The sequence below is a fragment of the Vigna unguiculata genome, chromosome 1, assembly GCF_004118075.2.
Source record: "Vigna unguiculata cultivar IT97K-499-35 chromosome 1, ASM411807v1, whole genome shotgun sequence".
In the NCBI taxonomy this organism is placed as follows: Eukaryota; Viridiplantae; Streptophyta; class Magnoliopsida; order Fabales; family Fabaceae; genus Vigna; species Vigna unguiculata.
In genome coordinates, this window is record NC_040279.1 from 33,099,417 (window position 1) to 33,119,660 (window position 20,244).

The 20,244-nt window shown below is 33.7% G+C and overlaps 1 protein-coding gene across 2 annotated transcripts; it reads left to right on the forward strand.

The window, feature by feature from the left end:
* The first annotated feature begins 1,815 nt into the window (after positions 1–1,815).
* On the forward strand, positions 1,816–18,640 carry LOC114185721 (myosin-6-like). 2 transcript variants are annotated; one of them, XM_028073600.1, is made up of 39 exons: positions 1,816–2,286; positions 4,072–4,200; positions 4,475–4,618; positions 4,755–4,900; positions 4,983–5,142; positions 5,269–5,327; positions 5,423–5,582; positions 5,878–6,027; positions 6,110–6,246; positions 6,326–6,472; positions 6,572–6,673; positions 7,017–7,074; positions 8,395–8,496; positions 9,571–9,608; positions 9,688–9,814; positions 9,929–10,099; positions 10,179–10,310; positions 10,429–10,538; positions 10,612–10,672; positions 10,948–11,125; positions 11,227–11,432; positions 11,560–11,679; positions 12,303–12,401; positions 12,698–12,910; positions 13,037–13,176; positions 13,351–13,465; positions 13,552–13,596; positions 13,682–13,762; positions 13,855–14,025; positions 15,545–15,700; positions 15,787–15,975; positions 16,168–16,293; positions 16,407–16,477; positions 16,596–16,695; positions 16,818–16,874; positions 17,285–17,341; positions 17,759–17,839; positions 17,928–18,010; positions 18,187–18,640. In XM_028073600.1, exons 1-39 carry the CDS (start codon positions 2,284–2,286, stop codon positions 18,299–18,301), a joined length of 4,539 nt encoding a protein of 1,512 aa, XP_027929401.1. In that variant the 5' UTR covers positions 1,816–2,283; the 3' UTR covers positions 18,302–18,640. The 2 variants fall into 2 exon arrangements, with proteins under 2 accessions (XP_027929401.1, XP_027929410.1); XM_028073609.1 differs by lacking the exons at positions 1,816–2,286; positions 4,072–4,200; positions 4,475–4,618; positions 4,755–4,900; positions 4,983–5,142 and having other exon boundaries at positions 5,274–5,340; positions 18,187–18,566.
* The last annotated feature ends 1,604 nt before the right edge of the window (positions 18,641–20,244 follow it).

Genomic DNA, 20,244 nt, shown 5'->3' on the forward strand with positions numbered 1-20,244 from the left:
GTGAAAAATAAAAAGCAATTATTGTCACTAATTCAAAATAATTAACAATTAATAATTATCTGTAAGACTATCTACACTTCACAAAAAAATTATTTATAAAATATTTTAACAAAGTAACTCCTGTCATGTGAGTTATTCTTTCTTTTTCCTTTTTTATAAAAAAAAAAAGAGTTTGGTCCTAGAGTGGTTTATTAGGGTCAAAAAACGTTTTTACATATTAAAGAATAAGGGTTAAATATGTTTTTAGTTCCTGAACTTTGACCCAAAATTGGAATTCGTCATTGGTCAAAACTTTAATAAGTTTTGGTCCTTAAACTTTAAAAATGAATGAATATAATCATTTTAACCCAATTTTGTTAACTCTCTTTTAGATTTCGAATACATTTCTCAGTAAATATTGAGCCGAGAATGTGTCAAACGACATAAACAACTCCAATATTTACTGAGAACTGCGTTCGAAACCTAAAAAAAAAAAGTTAACAAAGTTGAGTTAAAAGGACTATATTAATTTATTTTTAAAGTTTAAAGACCAAAATTTAGGCCAATGATGAATTTCAATTTTGAATCAAAATTCAGGAACTAAAAACATAATTAATCTTAAAAAAAAAAAGTCATATGAGTTGTTGTAATTACACATCTTTATAATATCATTTTTATCACTTTAAATAAATCAACTATTTCTAATAAACCCACACTGTACCCAGTACTTTAATAGTTCGATATTCATTTTACTTTTAGTTCGGTGTATTTTTATTTTAAATATAACCTTTAAAAGTACGTGAAAAGATGCTGAACATAAAAAAAAAACACATTCATACTGCATTAAAATAGAAGTAAGATCCAAAGAAAATAGGAAGCAACAGTTGTTGAACGAAGCCACTTATTATTTTCTGAATTTTTGTTCAGATAATTTCAAACTACTTACTACACTGAAAGTTGATCTGATATAAAATTAGAGAACAACTCCATCTGGTTTGAACCTGTCTTCGGTGTGACTCAACCACCCAAATTTTGCTCTTTCTACCTCTTAAATTCCCACATACTGTTCAAAGGTCTTTTTCTTCTGTCAACAAAGATCTTCAATATAGATAAAATGACAAATGAGTCAAAGAATTAGTTTGGTGTTATAACTTTATCTAATTTTATTAATTTACACGTTACAGTTTAACAAAATTTATATATATATATATATATATATATATATATATATATATATTATCAAGTTGCTAATGCAGTTTAAAATATATAATTAAGTTGGAGTCTTGCATTAATGATGTCATACTGTTTCAACTCCAATGTGAATTCTTAGAATTTATGGACTTAACATTCATAATAGATTAAATAATATATCATTCAAAACCTTGAATGTAGAATTTCTCTTAATCATTACCATGATTAGTAATGATTAGAACTCTTAAAAGAAACAAATAGTTTTCACTTGTACCCATCAATGTCGATAAAAAGAAACAATTTTTAGTATAACCCTTTTATTCCATCACTTCTTCTGCACCAAATTTAATCTGATTTAGTCCAACGCAACACAAAAAATTGGAAATTTTTACTGCTAGAGGAAAGAAAAAGAAAAGAAAATCCATGCAAGTAAGGACAAAAGAAGAGGATTGAGGCCACTAAACCGGCATCCGAAGATATTGGCGACCGAGATAGGCGCCTCAAATATTTTGATTTTATAATGTATCATTCACACAATAACGTTTGTTTGTCAAAGGTACCGTAATTCATACCAACATCCAGGGGCAATTACGAAATGCCCCCACATTGGCAAACATTTCATTTACCTACGATGCTGTGCTTCTGAATACAAATGTCACCAACATCATCGTCATCTTCTTTGTTGTTTTTTACTATAAACTTATTTGCCCTTAAAGCCAACAAAAAGAAGAGAATACAAATTACAAACAGAGAGTGTAAACAACACAACACGGCATAACATAAAACCCATAACCAAAGCAAGGTCTGCCGTTGAACGCAGCAGACCAGGGCTTAATCTCTTCTTCAAAAGTTTTGGTCTTGTTGAAGGGTTTTAAGCTTCACTCGTTTTTTCTTTTTCTCCGCATTGTCTTTCACTTGACATATATGTAAATATACTATTTATATATAGATATATTTTTTTCTGCATTTGGAGTTGCAAAGCGCGTCTTTTTGTGGAAGTGGTGGTGAAGGGGGAGGGGCAAGATCTTTCATTTTGATAGGTGGAGTAGTCGTTGGCTCTGTTGGCAGTAGATCCGGTTGCAAGCTGAGATTTTGATCCGATCTCTCTCAGAAATGGTACTCATTTCTCATTTATTTGAATTTTGTCTGGTGTCTTGGTGGAGTCAATTTCAAGTCCTCCATTCGCTTTCAGTGCCGTGAAACTCACTTTGTTGAAATGAGATTGTTTTCTTTCTTTCTTCTTTGTTAATGAAATTGGGGTTCTTGTTTTTCTCTGTTAGTGGACTGATCTGCTATAGCATAGAAAGTAGGTTTGGGCGATTCTTTTACTTAGAACCGATTACTTCTAGTTTTTTATGAATGTGTTGTTTTTGCCAGCAGACATTGTAGGAGTCCAATTCTATGGCGGATATTTTTTTTTTTTATGTTAATTTTGTTCTTTGAAGAAACATGACGCCACAAGGTCTAAATCTGGGAAGATCATAATTTATTTCAATTTTCTGTTATTTTAACTGGACTTGTAGGGAAAAATAAGCCTATTGTGAATGCTGTCTTCTGAATCCTCTGTTCTGAACTAAGTACTGCAAAATTGCTATTATTATATTTGTTGCAATGTATCATTGATTGACTTAGATGATTTTGCAATGATTGTTTTGAATTTGGTTCAAAATTATAATAAAACATTACTGTATTTTGTGTTGAGGAAACTTAATCGAATAGATCTGACGTTATTATGACAATGTAGGTGCTTCACTTCAAAGCAGCGTAGTTAATGGGTTAATGTGCATGTCTGCGTGAATGAGGAGGACTAGTTTATTTCCTTTCCTATGTTTGTTACTATTTGTGCGGTGTAGCTATTGCTTATTATCCTCCTTGGTTGATATTTTCAATCAATAAAGTTAATTGGGTGATAGTAGTTTTTTAGTGTTTCCTGAGTTACTAATTTTTCAGTTAATAAAAATTGTTTAGTGTTTCCTTCCTTATTATCTGAGAAGCTTGACTAATCCATGAATCTTTAGCTTGTTTGTCATCTATTTCACTAGCGTTGTTTTATATTTTGGTCAGTATCGATATTGAGTTCAATAGTAGTTGCGCATATGTTTTCTTCTAATTACGTTGCAACATGCTTTTAATATTGCTGTTAGTGAAGCAACTTTGATTGACCTCCTTCATTGAATTTGTTATTCTCTACTGCTGAAATTGTAGTTAAAATTTCACAGATACTATTCCACAAAAGAAAGTAGTTAAGCGCATGTTTGGTTTGAAGTTTACAATTCATGCAAATGAAAAAAATTCATGTCAAATCCTTCAATAATGAAAAAGTTACTCTCTTTTGCTTCTCCTTTGACTTGAATCCTTGCTTGTTGTATATGCAACTAGATAAGCTATGATACGCAGATGAACTTTGAGGAAGAACTAGAATATCAGTAGTCTTTTCAGTAGTCAGGGGATGTTTGGTTTGAGAAAATGTTTCTTGTGTACTACCAAATATAAAATAAAATAACATTTTTATTGTTTACTCCATTTTTTATTTTTTAATGCAAAATTATGGAAAAAAGGTTGTTTTTTTTACACTTGCACTTTCCTTTGCAAACATTGGAAACAGGAAGCAAAGTGAAAACAAGGTGATATTTGTAAAAATAGAAAATGAAGCTAAAAACATATTTGCTCACAACAGCGAACCCTTACATTTTTGTAATAAACTAGCAGTTATGTTGTATTACCTTTTCTAGTTTGCATGTGTAGACTTATATTTCAACTGTGGGGAATTTAAGATTTATATTTCCTTTTACCCACAGTTTGAGTCTCACTCTAGTTATTTGATTATGTGTAAACTATTATTTGATAGGTACTTAATTCTGTGTAGTTAGTACAGTTAAGTTGTGATACTCTTCCTTGTAGGCTGCTACTGCCAATCCTATAGTTGGGTCCCAGATTTGGATGGAGGATCCTGATGTGGCTTGGATAGATGGTGAGGTCTTGGAGGTTAAAGGAGATGCAATTAAAGTCCTTTGTTCTTCAGGGAAGACGGTGAGTGTACTTTGTTATATTTGCTAAAAGCTAATCCTCAATAATGCTTTTTCATGTTCTTGGAAACTTGTCCTTTTTACTTTGAGTGCTTTGATTTCTCAAACATGAATAACTGGTTCAAATCTTTGAAGCATAGTGTAATGAAGATATGTGCCTTATTGAACGTTTTAAACTGTCTGTTCTTGTCTTGCATTTTTATGATAGATATACATTTTTAATTTAATCCTAAATTTGCGAAATTTCAACGCACCTTCTTTTGTCTTGAAATTTGCAGGTTGTTGTTGAAGCTTCTAGTATCTATCATAAAGATACTGAAGTTCCACCAAGTGGCGTGGATGATATGACAAAGCTTGCATACCTGCATGAACCTGGAGTGCTGGATAATCTGAGATCAAGATATGATATAAATGAAATTTATGTATGCATTACAGTTTCCAACTCTTCAAAGTGTGTGTCTGTTGCATGGGGGGAATAGTTTCCTTTATTTCGCATTTGTTAGTATCTAAATACTTTCGTACCATATCGAGAAGTGCTGACTAATTTTTTGCTTCCAGACTTACACTGGGAATATATTGATTGCTGTGAACCCTTTCATAAAGCTCCCTCATTTATATGACAGCCACATGATGGCCCAATATAAAGGAGCAGCTTTTGGTGAGCTAAGTCCGCATCCCTTTGCTGTTGCAGATGCAGCATATAGGTAGTTTTCATATCTTTCCTGCAGAAGGATCATGCTAATAGTTTTGGAGTCTGACTACTCTAATTATTGTGTATTTATTTAGGCTTATGATAAATGAGGGAATCAGCCAATCAATATTGGTTAGTGGTGAAAGTGGGGCTGGTAAAACAGAAAGTACCAAGCTACTCATGAGGTATCTTGCTTACATGGGTGGGAGAGCTGCTGCTGCTGAAGGTAGAACTATCGAGCAAAAGGTCCTGGAGGTAAGAGAATTGACATTTACAAAGCTGATTTATCTTGTTAACCTTTTTTCTGCATCTAAATTTCTTACAATCCTAAATTCTGTTCATTCAACTTTACCCTTATGTTTTCCCTTCATTGATTTGCAGTCCAATCCTGTTCTAGAAGCCTTTGGCAATGCGAAGACGGTTAGGAACAATAATTCAAGGTGGGAAATAATAGTAAGTTTTCTGCTTATGTAGTTATATTGCAATTATCTTGCTATCGTGTCTTATTTTATTTTCTCATCTGTGACTTCTGCAGTCGTTTTGGTAAGTTTGTGGAGATTCAATTTGACCAGAGGGGAAGAATTTCAGGGGCTGCTATCAGGACTTATCTGCTTGAAAGATCACGTGTTTGCCAGGTGTCAGATCCAGAGAGGAACTATCATTGTTTCTACATGCTCTGTGCTGCACCTCCTGAGGTACTGAAGCTATTTTTTTAAAATTAATTTGTTTCTGGATTCAATATAATTGTAAGTAAATTACCATTAGAAAAAACTGTCTGGAAATTGACTTCTAGAGGACTTTGATAGAACATAAGAGCTGATTTACTTAACACTCATAATAATTATGTATGCTCATTTATGGTTTTTTTGTTGTTGTAAGATATGTGTTTGCATTGGAAAAATGTTTTCAAAGTTATTTATAGGTATGTTTGTGCTCAGCTCTTTTTTTTATTTTGTTACTTCTTATTATCTGGTCCTCTCTTTCTGACAGGATGTTAAAAAGTACAAATTAGGAGATCCAAGAATGTTTCATTATCTGAATCAATCAAATTGCTTTGAGTTAGAGGGGCTTGATGAATCTAAGGAATATAGGGATACAAGGAGAGCAATGGATATTGTTGGAATAAGTTCCGAGGAGCAGGTATTTTATAGAGATCTTTTTTATGATTGTTTTCAGTTTCTTAAAGCTTGACCTATGATTCAATTCCCCCACTGCTCTTTAGGATGCAATTTTTAAAGTTGTCGCAGCAATTTTACATCTTGGGAACATTGAATTTAAGAAAGGGAAGGAGATAGACTCATCTGAGCCCAGAGATGAAAAATCTTGGTTCCATCTGAAGACTGCTGCTGAGCTTTTCATGTGAGAAAGCATTGTGCACTTGCATTATTTCAAGATTTTGCATTTCACCTTTTGACCTTGACTCATAATTTTTATTCAGGTGTGATGTAAAGGCACTTGAAGATTCTCTTTGCAAACGTGTAATTGTTACTCGAGATGAAACAATTACGAAATGGCTGGATCCAGAAGCTGCTGCACTCAGTCGAGATGCCTTGGCTAAGATTGTGTACTCACGATTGTTTGACTGGTAAGCCTGTAAGAAGATTCCCTAAAAATATATATTTTTGAACTTTGTTACAGTTACCATGTTAATCTGTTTCTTTAATTTTCTGTCTTGATTCTGTAGGTTGGTTGATAAAATTAATAATTCTATCGGGCAGGATCCTGAGTCAAAATCCTTAATTGGTGTGCTGGATATTTATGGTTTTGAGAGTTTCAAGACTAACAGGTTTGTAATTGGCGCACTTTTGTTGTGTAATTAACATCTGTGAGTTTTCATGGGAACACTCTGTCCAAGAAACTTATAGATTGTTTGGGAGTCTGATGTTCTCCTCCACTAGTTTTCACATTGTAAGATGCTAGATTGAATTTGTGATGCCATTGAGTCCATCCTTGGTTCATTATAAACTTGTTTTGTAGTAGCAATGTTTGTGATAAATCCATTTGTTATTTTGGTTTGCTGTTGAACTAAATTTTCAGGAAATGTCGTTCCTTTTTTATTCCTTTCTTATAGTTTTATTGTAAAAATGCTGATTCTGTATGTTATGACTGGTTGTTATGTGTATGTGCAGTTTTGAGCAATTTTGTATTAATTTGACCAATGAAAAGCTCCAGCAACATTTTAATCAGGTTTGTTGTTGAAAGAGATATCTTTTTCTTTATAATTGAGAATACCTTTTGCTTGTATATTTTAAATTGTTGGAAATCTTATATCAATTAGAGATCTCATCAATTATAGTATACAAGTGAGTGCAAAACTTGTCGTATGAGTTAGTTTGTGAATTTGAGTTAGACTTAAAGTTTAGATTTTGAGATGAGGGTTAAATTTGTTTTCATGTGTTAAAATGGGTTGTGGCTTGTGGGCTAGCCCATCAAAACGGGACGGGTTGGGATGAAATTTTCAATTTGCCAGCCCATTTTGGTCTGGCTCGCCTAGCCTGATAAATTTGGCAGGCTAAAGGTGCGCTAGCTCACCTTTGGCCCGCTAACCTGTTTTATTTTAATTTTTTTAAATTAAAAATTAAAAAGATTAAATTTTCTATATTATATTTTTATAAAAATGTAAATATGCAATACTAATTTAATTTATCCAATTAAAAATATTAATTAATCAATTAAAAGCTTAGAAAATATTTATACGATTAAATATACTTTAAATATTTATTTATATGTATATGCAAACAAATTTGAAAAAGAAAAAAACAGTGTGCCAGCCTGCCAGCCTCACCACCCCGCCTTGTGCGTGGCTGATTGCAGTTTCTAGCCCGTTTTTTGGTGGCGGTCCAGCCGGCCCGGCTTGGTTTTACAGGCCAAAGGTGGGCTGGGCCAAAACAAGCTAGATTGGTTGGTTTTGCCACCCCTAGTTTTCAGTCCCTTAACTTTTATACAGTTTGGTCCTCAAACTTAAAAATGAATAAATATAGTGTTTCTAATCTAATTTCATTAAATTTTTTGACTTGTCAAGTGACATTTTAAACTAAGTTGTTTACATCGTTTGACACATTCTAGCTTAAATGCATTCTAGAATAATGTTTAACACGTATACAAAATCTAATGTCATTGTGTTAAGATGACTATATTTATTCATTTTTAAAGTTTTGAGATCAAAACGTATTAAAGTTGGGGACAAGGATGAAGTCCAATTTCGCGTCCAAGTTTAGGGACTATAAACATATTTAATCCCTAAGATAATATTAGATAGTGCCACTTGCTATCAAACTAAACACAAATATTTAGTCCTTGGTATGGTTGTATGTGTTGGGGATTCTACATCAACTAAAGATTTCACTAAATTATAGTATATAACTGGATGCAAACTTTATTATATAAGTCAGTTTTGTAAGTTTGAATTAGGCTTAAAATCCAATTTCTAAAAGAAACAAACAATAATCTCTCTCTTTTAATTTACTTTCATGCTCTTGTAACGCCCAAATATATTTTTTTCTGCAGCATGTTTTCAAAATGGAGCAAGAAGAATACAAAAAGGAGGAAATTGATTGGAGTTACATTGAATTTGTGGACAATCAAGATATTCTGGATCTCATTGAAAAGGTTTCCTTTCTGACTCTTCAATCCTTGGCTTGGTCTCTTGTAGGTTGCTTGGTTAAGTCAAAGATATTCATTTATTTCGGTTAAAGATTATATATTAAATGTGGTGGCGGACAGACATATAATTGGTAAATTAAATTGGCTTATTGACAGACGGTGCAGTAGTGTATTTTCATTGGTTGAGGCATATCGAGCTTTTGTCTTAAAATTGGCTGTGATGTTTCTGTTGCTATATTGGTCACAACATTCTAAACAGTAGTTAAACTGAATAACAACAAATATCAGTTATGTGAGATGTGAACTAGTACTAGCTTAAGTGAAAATAAAATATCATGACATAGCATAGGTTGCTTGATCTAGTTTTCTTACATATATCATTCAAAGTGATATAAAAAAAAAAATGTAATCCTCGGGAGTCAATTTAGGTGGATTAAATTATATAGTTGGTATAACTGATTGAAGTGTCCCTGAATGGTATACTCTGCTTTAGTAAATCTAATTATTATTATACATAATGCTGGAAGCTTTAACTAATAGTTTTGTGGAGCATAAGCTATTAGTAAATCTAATTAATAGGTTTGTGGAGCATAAGCGAGGTGTTGTCGTTAGAACATCGGTGGGTGGACATACAAATCAAGGTTATAGAGAAAGAAGCACTACATTGGGGGAATCATTTGAAAATAAGTTGATGTGGAAAGAAGCTGCTTGAAAATTTGCCCTGAAAGCAAATGAGAGACATGAAAGGAAGAATGTTTTGTTTATGGGGGTTAAGTGAATGAAAACATTGAATGTGATTTTTCTGTCGTTTTAGGGACTAGGTTGAATTTTTAATGAAATAGAAAAGGTAAATCTAATTACCTTGAAATGATCACTGCTAGTTGAGTTCACCCAAATTGACCTTATTTTGCATCCCTTACATAGAAAAATATCATGTACTTTATCAATGCATTATTTTGCCATTGCTTCTGTTAGCACACTGATATCGTAGTTGTATTTGTGCAGGTTGCTATTAGTGAATTTATTATTTACAGTTAGAAATTTATTTTGAGTCTTGAATTATCTTTTATTCATTTGCAGAAACCTGGTGGCATTATTGCTCTTCTGGATGAAGCTTGGTATATTTTATGCTGATAGCCCATATTCTATCTGTTGTTTTTACTGAGGCTCTGATAGCTGTGTTTTTGTTCTATGCAGTATGTTTCCTAGATCAACACATGAAACTTTTGCCCAAAAGCTGTATCAGACCTTCAAAAACCATAAAAGGTTTAGCAAGCCTAAATTATCACGTAGTGACTTTACAATTTGCCATTATGCTGGAGATGTAAGTTGGTTATATTGTTATTTTTTCATTCAGATATAATAAGTAAATAAAGAAGATACATTTATAATTTAAACATGCTGGAATGCTGTATGTGATTTAATCTGTAATTTGTAGGTCACTTATCAAACTGAATTTTTCCTCGACAAGAACAAAGATTATGTCGTTGCAGAGCACCAAGCACTTCTCTGTGCTTCAAAATGCCCCTTTGTATCGGGTTTGTTTCCTCCTTCACCTGAGGAATCTTCAAAACAATCAAAGTTCTCCTCCATTGGCTCACGATTTAAGGTTGGTTATTAGGAAACCAACTGATTTGTCTTTCTTGCCTAACCTATGTGTTTGAGAAAACACTTCATATGTCTTGCAGCAACAATTGCAATCTTTACTTGAAACTCTCAGTTCCACTGAGCCACACTACATTCGTTGTGTAAAACCCAATAATCTTCTCAAGCCAGCAATTTTTGAGAATAAAAATGTTTTGCTGCAACTACGTTGTGGGGTAAGACTGCTAGTATTTTATTGATTTACTTTTAGCATGATATGTCTTGTACTGTAATAGAAGTTAAACCTGATATCGTGCAAGTTTATGCTTATTAGCATAGTTCGTCTGGTTGTAGGGAGTTATGGAGGCAATTAGGATAAGTTGTGCCGGGTATCCTACAAGAAAAACCTTTGATGAATTTGTGGATCGATTTAGTCTTCTTGCACCTGAAGCATTGGATGGAAGGTATCTGAATCGGCATCCTTTTTATTAGTCATTATTCTGAAAGTGCTTACCTTTTTTGTATTTTTCCTTTTAGTTCTGATGAGGTCACTGCTTGCAAGAGGATTCTAAAGAATATTGGACTTGAAGGTTGTCAGGTAACTATTACTATGTGAGAGAATCTTTTATCCTATGGGAGTCTTTTTCTCCCATGTGTAATTGACTCCTACTACCATTATATTGCCAGTAAATTTGGAAGGTGTAGTTTAGGTTTAGGAATGATCACTAAGGCATGTGTTTGTCAAGCATATACAAAAATGAATTGCTATTAATGCTCATCTGTACTCACTGTAATGATATCCACCATTGCATTAGATAATTGCATACTGGTGATACGTATTAGCTAATTTAGTGGTATTGTTTATTGCTACAGATTGGTAAGACAAAGGTGTTTCTTCGAGCTGGTCAGATGGCAGAACTAGATACCCGTAGAAGTGAAATCTTAGGAAGGTCAGCAAGCATTATTCAGAGAAAAGTTCGTTCATATTTGTCACGCCGAAGTTTCATATTGCTTCGTCTGTCGGCTTTGAGGATTCAAGCTGCATGCAGAGGTATTTGCTCATTGCTTATTGAAATATTAGCTCACAGGTTGGATTTGGGAAGAAATTTTGTGCTTTGTGAAGTATGATGACTTTCTTTGTACTGACTGCAGGACAACTTGCTCGGCAAGTGTATGAGGGAATGCGGCAGGAGGCTTCTAGTTTGGTGATTCAGAGGTGCTTCCGCATGCATATTGCTAGGAAGGCATACAATGATTTGCATGCTACTGCTGTCACTATCCAGACGGGTATGCGGGGAATGGCTGCTCGTTGTGAGCTATACTTTAGAAGGAGGACTAAAGCAGCAATTGTCATTCAGGTATTTTGAGCACTTTTACTATTTCTGGTCATGGATTCTATTGCAAAATCATTGTTACTGAGCTTGGCACTTTTACTTTGGGTTCAAATAGTATGTTATTCCCAACACTGATGATTGTGCATTGTAGAGCCACTGCCAGAAATACTTGGCACAACTTCATTTCACCGAACTAAAGAAAGCAGCAATTACAACACAATGTGCATGGAGAGGAAAAGTTGCTAGGCAAGAGTTGCGAAAGCTCAAGATGGTATGTACTTATGTTTTTCTCCTTAATCCTTTGAATCCATGTATGAAAATATGTTTGAAAATTGAAAGTCGTGACTTGCGAGCTCATAAATATCATATCACTGATAGGATCCAGGATAATAGTTATTACGGAAATTGAATTTAGATTTCAGTGAATTCATAGATCTATTGAAAATTGGTTAGCGGCCTATGCCCTTTAGAATTTGTAGTATAATGTTCTTTAAGTAGCAAGTAATTACTACTACTAGGCAGTATTTTTACTACTTTTGAGTCACAGTCAGACAAAAAAAATGTTGAGTTTTGATATGTAGAATTGACTTGTACATGAAAGCTTTTTTATGGTTCTCTCATCACATTCCAAGCTAACCCATAATCATTGTAGTACTGTACAAAACTTCATTAGCCTGCACGAAATTTTCACTTCATGTAGCAACATTGTAAAGCTACATTAATTATACTCCAAGCAGAGGTTTTACCTCCACTGCAAATTTCTCATTTTCACTACTCTATGCCTACAAACAATAATATCCCACTTCGCTTTGGTCCATTTTATCTATAATATGGATAACGTCTGGTTGACGACCTTGATAATTTATAGTGATTGAGATTTTTAATTTTATGCAGGCTGCAAGAGAAACTGGAGCTCTCCAAGCTGCCAAAAGTAAGCTTGAAAAGCAAGTTGAAGACCTTACGTTAAGGTTGCAGCTGGAAAAACGTTTGAGGGTAATATACTATGGATTTTTCGTACCAACTGCTAACTCAAGCAACTTTAATGTGGTCAACCGGCAATTTTAAGTTGCATGAATTAACCCTGTCCAATTAGTAAGAGCAAAATATTGTAGTGTGCTTTTTAGCACCGTAGCAATACTTAGAAACTTTTCATACTGGAGTGAAATTAATTTGTGTAATTGATGAGAAGGAGCTTTTTTCTGCATTTTCTGAGAAAGATGTATGACATTGATAAACATCATTTAGTTAGTATCTTGAAAAGCTTCTTAAGCCTGCATTATTACGCATAGGTTGACATGGAAGAAGCAAAAGCTCAAGAAAACCAAAGATTACAATCTGCTTTGCAAGAGATGCAACTTCAGTTTAAAGAAACTAAGTTACTTCTTGAAAAGGAGAAAGAGGCTACAAAAGTAGCAGCAGAGAGAGCTCCCGTTATACAGGAGATTCCAGTTATTGACCATGCTTTGTTGGAGAAGCTCAGTGGTGAGAATGAGAAACTCAAGGTAAAGTGGTTATGACATGGATATTTGTGCTTCATTTCAAGAAAGTATTTGTATATTGATACATTTTGTGGAAGATATATTGTCATATTGTATTATTAAGATAGTACTTCATGAATTCTGTTACAGAACATGGTGAGTTCACTGGAAAAGAAAATTGATGAAACAGAAAAAAAGTACGAAGAGGCTAGCAAAATTGGCGAAGAAAGGTTAAAGCAAGCTTTGGATGCGGAATCAAAAGTAATTCAGTTGAAGACTGCTATGCAAAGGTTGTATTTGTGATTAAACTTTGTTGATTTAAGATAAATATCTAATTGACATCCTTTGATGTTTTGAACCCTTTTTTTGTCTCCTGAGTGTAAAGGTTGTCATTCGTACTCTATTTGCTGTAACAAGATTTCTATCATCATGGCCATTTTTTTTTCTTTAATTATTGTTTATAGGCTTGAAGAGAAATTCATAGACATGGAATCTGCAAACCATATTCTTCAGAAGCAATCACTACTAAACTCATCTGTGAAAACAATAGCAGAACACCTGTCTTCCCCAGTGGACGTGGTAATTTGTTGTAGCTAACGTATACAAGTTCTCATGCTCTCAATCTAAATATACATCTAATGAAATGATTACATTTTTTTACGCAGAAATTAGAAAATGGTCACCATGTGGCAGAAGAGGAGAAAGTTGTTGTAAGTATTCTTTACAACTGTTTTCGTGTGCCTTCTGTAACACTTGACTGTTTCCAATGGAGTATAAATTGAGCGACCTTTGCAGGATACATATGTCACGCCTGTGAAACAATTTGGTACAGAATCTGACTTCAAACTAAGGAGATCTTACATTGAACGACAACATGTATGTACTTAAAATCAGGAATTTAATTCTGTTTGTTGTCATGGTATTTCATGCAAAAAATCATTCTCAAGTTAAACTCTTGTTTACTGTAGGAGAGTGTTGATTCGCTTGTTAACTGTGTTATGAAAAATATTGGCTTCAGTCATGGAAAACCCATTGCTGCATTCACCATTTACAAATGTCTTCTCCACTGGAAATCTTTTGAAGCTGAAAGAACCAGTGTATTTGATCGCCTGATTCAAATGATTGGTTCTGAAATTGAGGTAGTGTAATTACATTATTCTAAATTATATTTTATAAGATAGTATGTGCCGATATGTGCTGTAGATTATCCATTACCACAAAATGGAGGACTCTTTCTTTCTTCCATAACCAATAAAACTAACTAGTTAATATGAAACTCTTAAAAAATAAATTTTAAGTTTAACTCAATATCACAAAGCTAAACTGTAAAGTAAGATTTGCATCTACTTGTATTCTATAATTTAACATTTCAAGCATGAGAAAGAGGGGAGTCTAATACGGTTGACATAATAGGTCCAACAAACTTCATTGAGATAAATTGATAGCATCTTAGTGGACTTTAAATTTAAGTCAATCTTACAAAACTGATTTGTAAGGTAAAATTGGAATCCACTCATATAATTTTAGTCATATCTCTAATCGATTTAAGATTTGAAAAGTCATTTTAATCGTATATGTTTTATTAATGCTTTAAACTGGATATTTCTGGGTACTAAAAAGCTTCAGCTAGATAATCCAAAATTGAAAACTTGAATCCAGGGAAAGCAAGTGCTTTCTAGTGAGAAAAATCATACTTATACCAAAAAGATTTTGTTTTGTCATCAACTCTTCATCCTGCTGAGGGTGTTTCATGGATTAATGCAGCTTAGGGAAAACTTAAATCACATGATTAGTCTCTTTTAGATTCTCACTGCACATCATAATTATGCTGATTATTCTAATGTGGTCTATTACAAAAATTATTCAATATGCAGTTGGAACAGTATAAACCCTCAACGAAATAGTTTAATATTGAGCTACGAAAAGTAGATAGTATCCAAGTCCAATACAATGAAATAAGGAAATAGTATGAAAGATATGAACTAAATGCGCTCCAAGTGGTTGATGAAATTCAGCAATGATCACCTGAGAATTAGAAAAAAGTAGGTCCAGAGATAGGGAGAGCAGAATATGAATTCAAAGAGAAGGTTCACCTCCAACATGCCCCAAACAAATAATCCTTCAGCCTTATATTCTCTCTCTTCTGTCTAGTGCTTTTTCTTATTCCCCTTTGTTGTGAGTCATTAACTATGTGTACTTTTTCTCTAACTGCATTAGACGTCACATTTTCCTCACTCCTTACACCTGTTACAGCAGTCTAGTGAAATGTAATGTTCATTATCAGTTAACAACTATTGTATTGGAGGAGGGAGTGTCTCGTTTTTTAGTTTGATTCTCGTTCCAGGATAATGTTTTTTGTGAAATTACTGGGGTAAGAAGTAATACATAAGCAGACTTGAATGCTGCTTTGGTAGTTTCATGGTTTATTGTTGTAGTCATCCTTCCCTCCATTTCTTTGTAGACTTTGTGTCTTTATGAACCTGTTTGTATTGTTCATGGAGCAATAAATTATTTTGTGGGTACTGTAATGTTAAATGGTGTGAATTTAATTTTGTGATATTCAATATTAGTTGTGTTTTTGTTAACAAAAGTGTTAGAGCACTCTTCAAAAGTAAATTGTTGACTTTCTTCTTTCTTACTCTCTCTTTTACGATACAGAATCAAGATGGAAATGATCATATGGCCTATTGGCTGTCGAATACATCTGCGTTATTGTTTTTACTTGAACAAAGTCTTAAATCTGGGAGTTCAACAAATGCTACCCCAGTTAGAAAACCACCTAATCCAACATCTCTCTTTGGAAGAATGACTATGGTAATGAATATTTCTTAAATTGTATGTTAACTGATTTTCATCTCACACTTGAATGTTATAATGATTAATTCAAGGGTAAATTGCAGAGTTTTCTTTCATCCCCTTCTTCTGCCAACCTTGCTGCCCCTCCATCCGATGTTGTGCGCAAGGTAGAAGCTAAGTATCCTGCCTTGCTTTTTAAGCAACAGTTGACAGCCTATTTGGAGAAAATATATGGCATCATTCGGGATAATTTGAAGAAGGATTTAACTGCGGTCCTTGCATTATGCATCCAGGTGTGCTGAAATCTATTTATCAATTGTTCCAACTCAAGTTTACTGGACAACGTATATATCTAGTTCATGTAGTTATAATTGTTTACCAGATACATTTTCTAGAAATTCCCAATGATTATGGGCCTAATATTATCTTTGTTGTATATTTTTCATTCTTCATGTTCCTTATGCAAATCTCATGTTGATATGTAGGCACCAAGAACATCAAAGGGAGGGTTACGTTCTAGCCGATCCTCAGCTAAAGATTCCCCAATGGTTCACTGGCAGAGTACTATTGAATCCCTAAATACCCTCCTCTGTACATTGAAAGAGAACTTTGTACGAAGATAAATCTCTATTAACTTCTGATTACTGAGCACTTACCTCTGTTAGACACCTACATTTCATTTCTGAAAATTTCTAAAATGTGGTATATTCCTTTTCTGTTTCAGGTGCCACCAGTTCTTATTCAAAAGATCTTCAGTCAGACATTCTCATATATTAATGTGCAACTTTTCAATAGGTAAGTAGTTTTTGCGTACATCTATTAGCACATTTTCTTTTTGCATCATGATTGTTTTTTTTTTTCCCCTTGAAATGTGGAAAGGCTAATAAGACCTCTTTTTCTCAAATGATTACAGTCTTCTTCTTCGACGTGATTGTTGCACATTCAGCAACGGGGAATATGTGAAAGCTGGATTAGCTGAATTAGAGCTGTGGTGCTGCCAAGCAAAGGAAGAGGTAAATTGTTTTTTCTTTAACCGTAATGTGTTTATCTCAAGTTATTGTTTCCACGTCCTTTTGAACTGCTGTACACATTTTAGTAAAAGCTCCAACTAATTGCCTTGAGCACAAACTTGCAGTATGCAGGGTCATCATGGGATGAACTTAAGCACATAAGACAGGCTGTTGGATTCTTGGTAAGAGTTTACCGTTTGATTATTTAGAACCTTTTCATGGTTTCAATGTGCTCACATTTTGCCGGTGGTTCATTCTTTTGATGGTAAATGATGATTCTCTGTTGCAGTTTCTTTTGTTTTTACCGTATAAAAAAAATCTGGACGTTTCTTGAAATGATTAGTTTTAGTAACAGGATAAATCTAGCAAAAATAACGGACAGAAGACATCTGCTTTTACTTTTAGATCAATATTATGTCTAAATTCTTTTCCATGTTTGAAGTAACTACTGTATTAGTAAAAAATGCTTCTTATATTGGTTCTAGAAAGAAAATCATCCCCCAACAAATCCCTTTGGAGACTTAATCATATAGATTTAAATTTGTCTTAATTATTCCCATCTTGTTTAATTCTTGTCTATGTTTATATACAGGTTATTCATCAGAAGTACAGGATTTCCTACGATGAAATCATCAACGATTTATGTCCTGTAAGTCTTTATCCATCTCAAACTTCCGTGTGAGTGAATGAGGCCTGTATCTCTATCAACATAATTCTCTATGGAGTCTTTTTTGTAAAAAACTTTGGAGATGCAAGCACCTAACCCATGGCCTGTCTATGGATTCACTGTTTGTTTCTTCTAGTAGTTGTTGACATGCTTGCCCAGGTTGTTAGTTTGTTCAACCTGGGGAGTGAATGAAGTTACTTCTAGGACTGAAATTCAGACGCATGTTTTCATTCAGTTGTTGTAAGGGGTGGATAAAGGAGACTAGGGATATTGATATGTGCATGGTCTCAAAAGCATTTTTTTTTTGCTGATAAACTGTCAAATGTCTTTTATAGTGTATATGTTTCTTTGATGTCTTTTCCTTTACATTTTTCTCCCCCTTATCTTTTGCTTCTCCAGATCTTGAGTGTCCAACAGCTATACAGAATATGTACACTTTACTGGGATGGTAACTACAATACTCGAAGTGTATCTCCAGATGTAAGTTTGTGTGTATATTTTCCAATAACAGCAAAAGTCATTGCTGAAGTTGTACATACTTGACTAATGCTCTCAAATCTTCCTCCAGGTGCTTTCAAGCATGAGGATGTTAATGGCTGAAGACTCCAACAACGCTCAGAGTGATTCTTTCTTGTTGGATGACAGTTCTAGGTGAGAGCTCTTTTAATAACATGTACTTTTGCCATTAGAATACAGAACTATGTAGTGGGAAATATGATCTTCTGATTATATTGGATAATCAAAATAAGAAGGTAAAATAAATTAATAAATTTGTATTCACAAGAAATATCTTATATGTTCAACAAACGGTTTTTGCTTCTTTACAGCATCCCCTTCTCAGTTGATGATCTTTCTACATCACTGCAAGAGAAGGACTTCTCAGACATGAAACCAGCGGATGAGCTTCTTGAAAATCCAGCCTTCCAATTTTTGAATGAGTAGGTGTACAAAACTTAGTGTATACTTCCTTCTAAATTTCTCTTCTCAAGCCTGACAACAAAATCAGTTGTTGGTCCTTGCCATTGTTGGTTGTAAATGCCATTCTATTATTCTCTCTACACCAGAAAGAAAGAGAAAAAAAAAAGAAAAACTTCACACCCTTTTGGCCATATCCCTGCATTCTGTAAAGTTATTTTTTCATTCTTTTGTTAAGCATTCAATTGTAAAATGTTATTGTTAATAGGGGCAAGGGATATTTTTAGCATCAGTTAGCTTGCCTTGTATTTTCCCTTTTTACCTCTTTCCTTGTCCTTCTGATCAATTGAAGCAGTTTCACTCTTATGTTCTGTGGGGCCAAGCTCACTATAATTTTTGACTTTGTCATATAGAAACACTTGCATGTTAGTGTACCTATACTCTGAACTCTAGCATCAAAGTGTCACGTTACTAGTAACTTCTGGAGGTGACATTTACTACGTCATATATCTTACATGTAAAAAGAGGTTAGTGACCACCATGCATCATTAAATGTACTAAATAGCCTCTTTTTTGTACTTTCTGACGAAAAGTTGCCTAACTGGACTATAGCTGTTATTGAAGAGTACTTCAAACTGTACTTGTGCTTTATTTTTAAAGCTTTATTTTTTTGTGTGTTTTGTTATTCACATATCTATGTGGATATTTTTGTCCATCTCACGTTAAAATCAACTATTTGAAATTGTCCTTCCATTATTTTATTTGTCTTTTAGCTAGTGTTTGGGATGGAACCTTTGGGATTACAAATTTGACACCAATTAGGGCTTCGTACCTTACCAAACTAAATATGATCAAATCATGACCTAAAAAAGTGAAAATGTGGTTTGGAAATAAAAATGAACAAATGGGTTTAACTAAAAGATAACTCAATTTCAGGCTTTAAGATGTGGGCACACAAAATATGTAAAATTTGTCTTCACTTTCAGGCATGTATAATATTCTGTATTCCAAAAGAGCCAAGTACGCTAAAACTTGTCAACCATGCAAACAAAATTATGTAAAGATTGAGAGTGGAGTTTGAATTTTTCCCATAAAACTGTGGTCCAGATTTTGAAGGAAAATGGTTGAGTGTGTTGATTTGTTTACGTGTTGTTTATTCGTAGGGAAAGTGCAGACCCACGTTTTTCCTCTATTAAGGAGTCAACAGAAAATTAATGAAAGGAACCTATTTGATGACGTAAAACATGTTTGGTACAATAATCTGCACATTTAATTTCTGAAAAAATAATTAAGAAAAAGTCTTTGGATTGAAACTTTTTTCGGCCACCCATTTGGAATTCACATGGCTCTGGCCCCAAAAATTTCCCCCTATGGTGCTGCCACAAGGGTTGCAACCCTAGTAAAGGGTTTGGGACCATTCTTCAATTGGACCACCCTATGGCTAAATTTCGTTAATTTTTTCTAATTTTATAAACTGATGGTCACAATGATGGCATTAAGATGAAGACATTGGATTTTTTGAATCTGGATAAGCTTTGTTGTGAATGAAGAATTGAAAAGAGTTGGTTTGTTCTAGGTTAAGATTCTGGTCCACTATTGTTGTTCCACGAGGCTCCCCTGAAATGCTACCCAACATTTTGGTCCATTACCAATGGCTTCAAGGTCCTCCCCCTATTCTACCTATAACTTCTATGTCTCTCACTATCCTACCACCTTTACTTCTTCAAACTCCCTCAATACTTTTCGTTCACATTATCATCAATTTTTATTCACTATATTATAAGTTTATAGTACTAGTTAGAAACGAATTTAGTTATTTTTCTCGGAAAAAAATGACGTAACTTTAGTTTATTTTCATGTGTTGAATAATTAATTTTAACAATCTAAAAAATAAATTATATAAAAAAAATTAGTTAAAATCTGACAGTTAAAAATTGAGTAAAATTAACTAAAGTTACGTATTTTTTTTC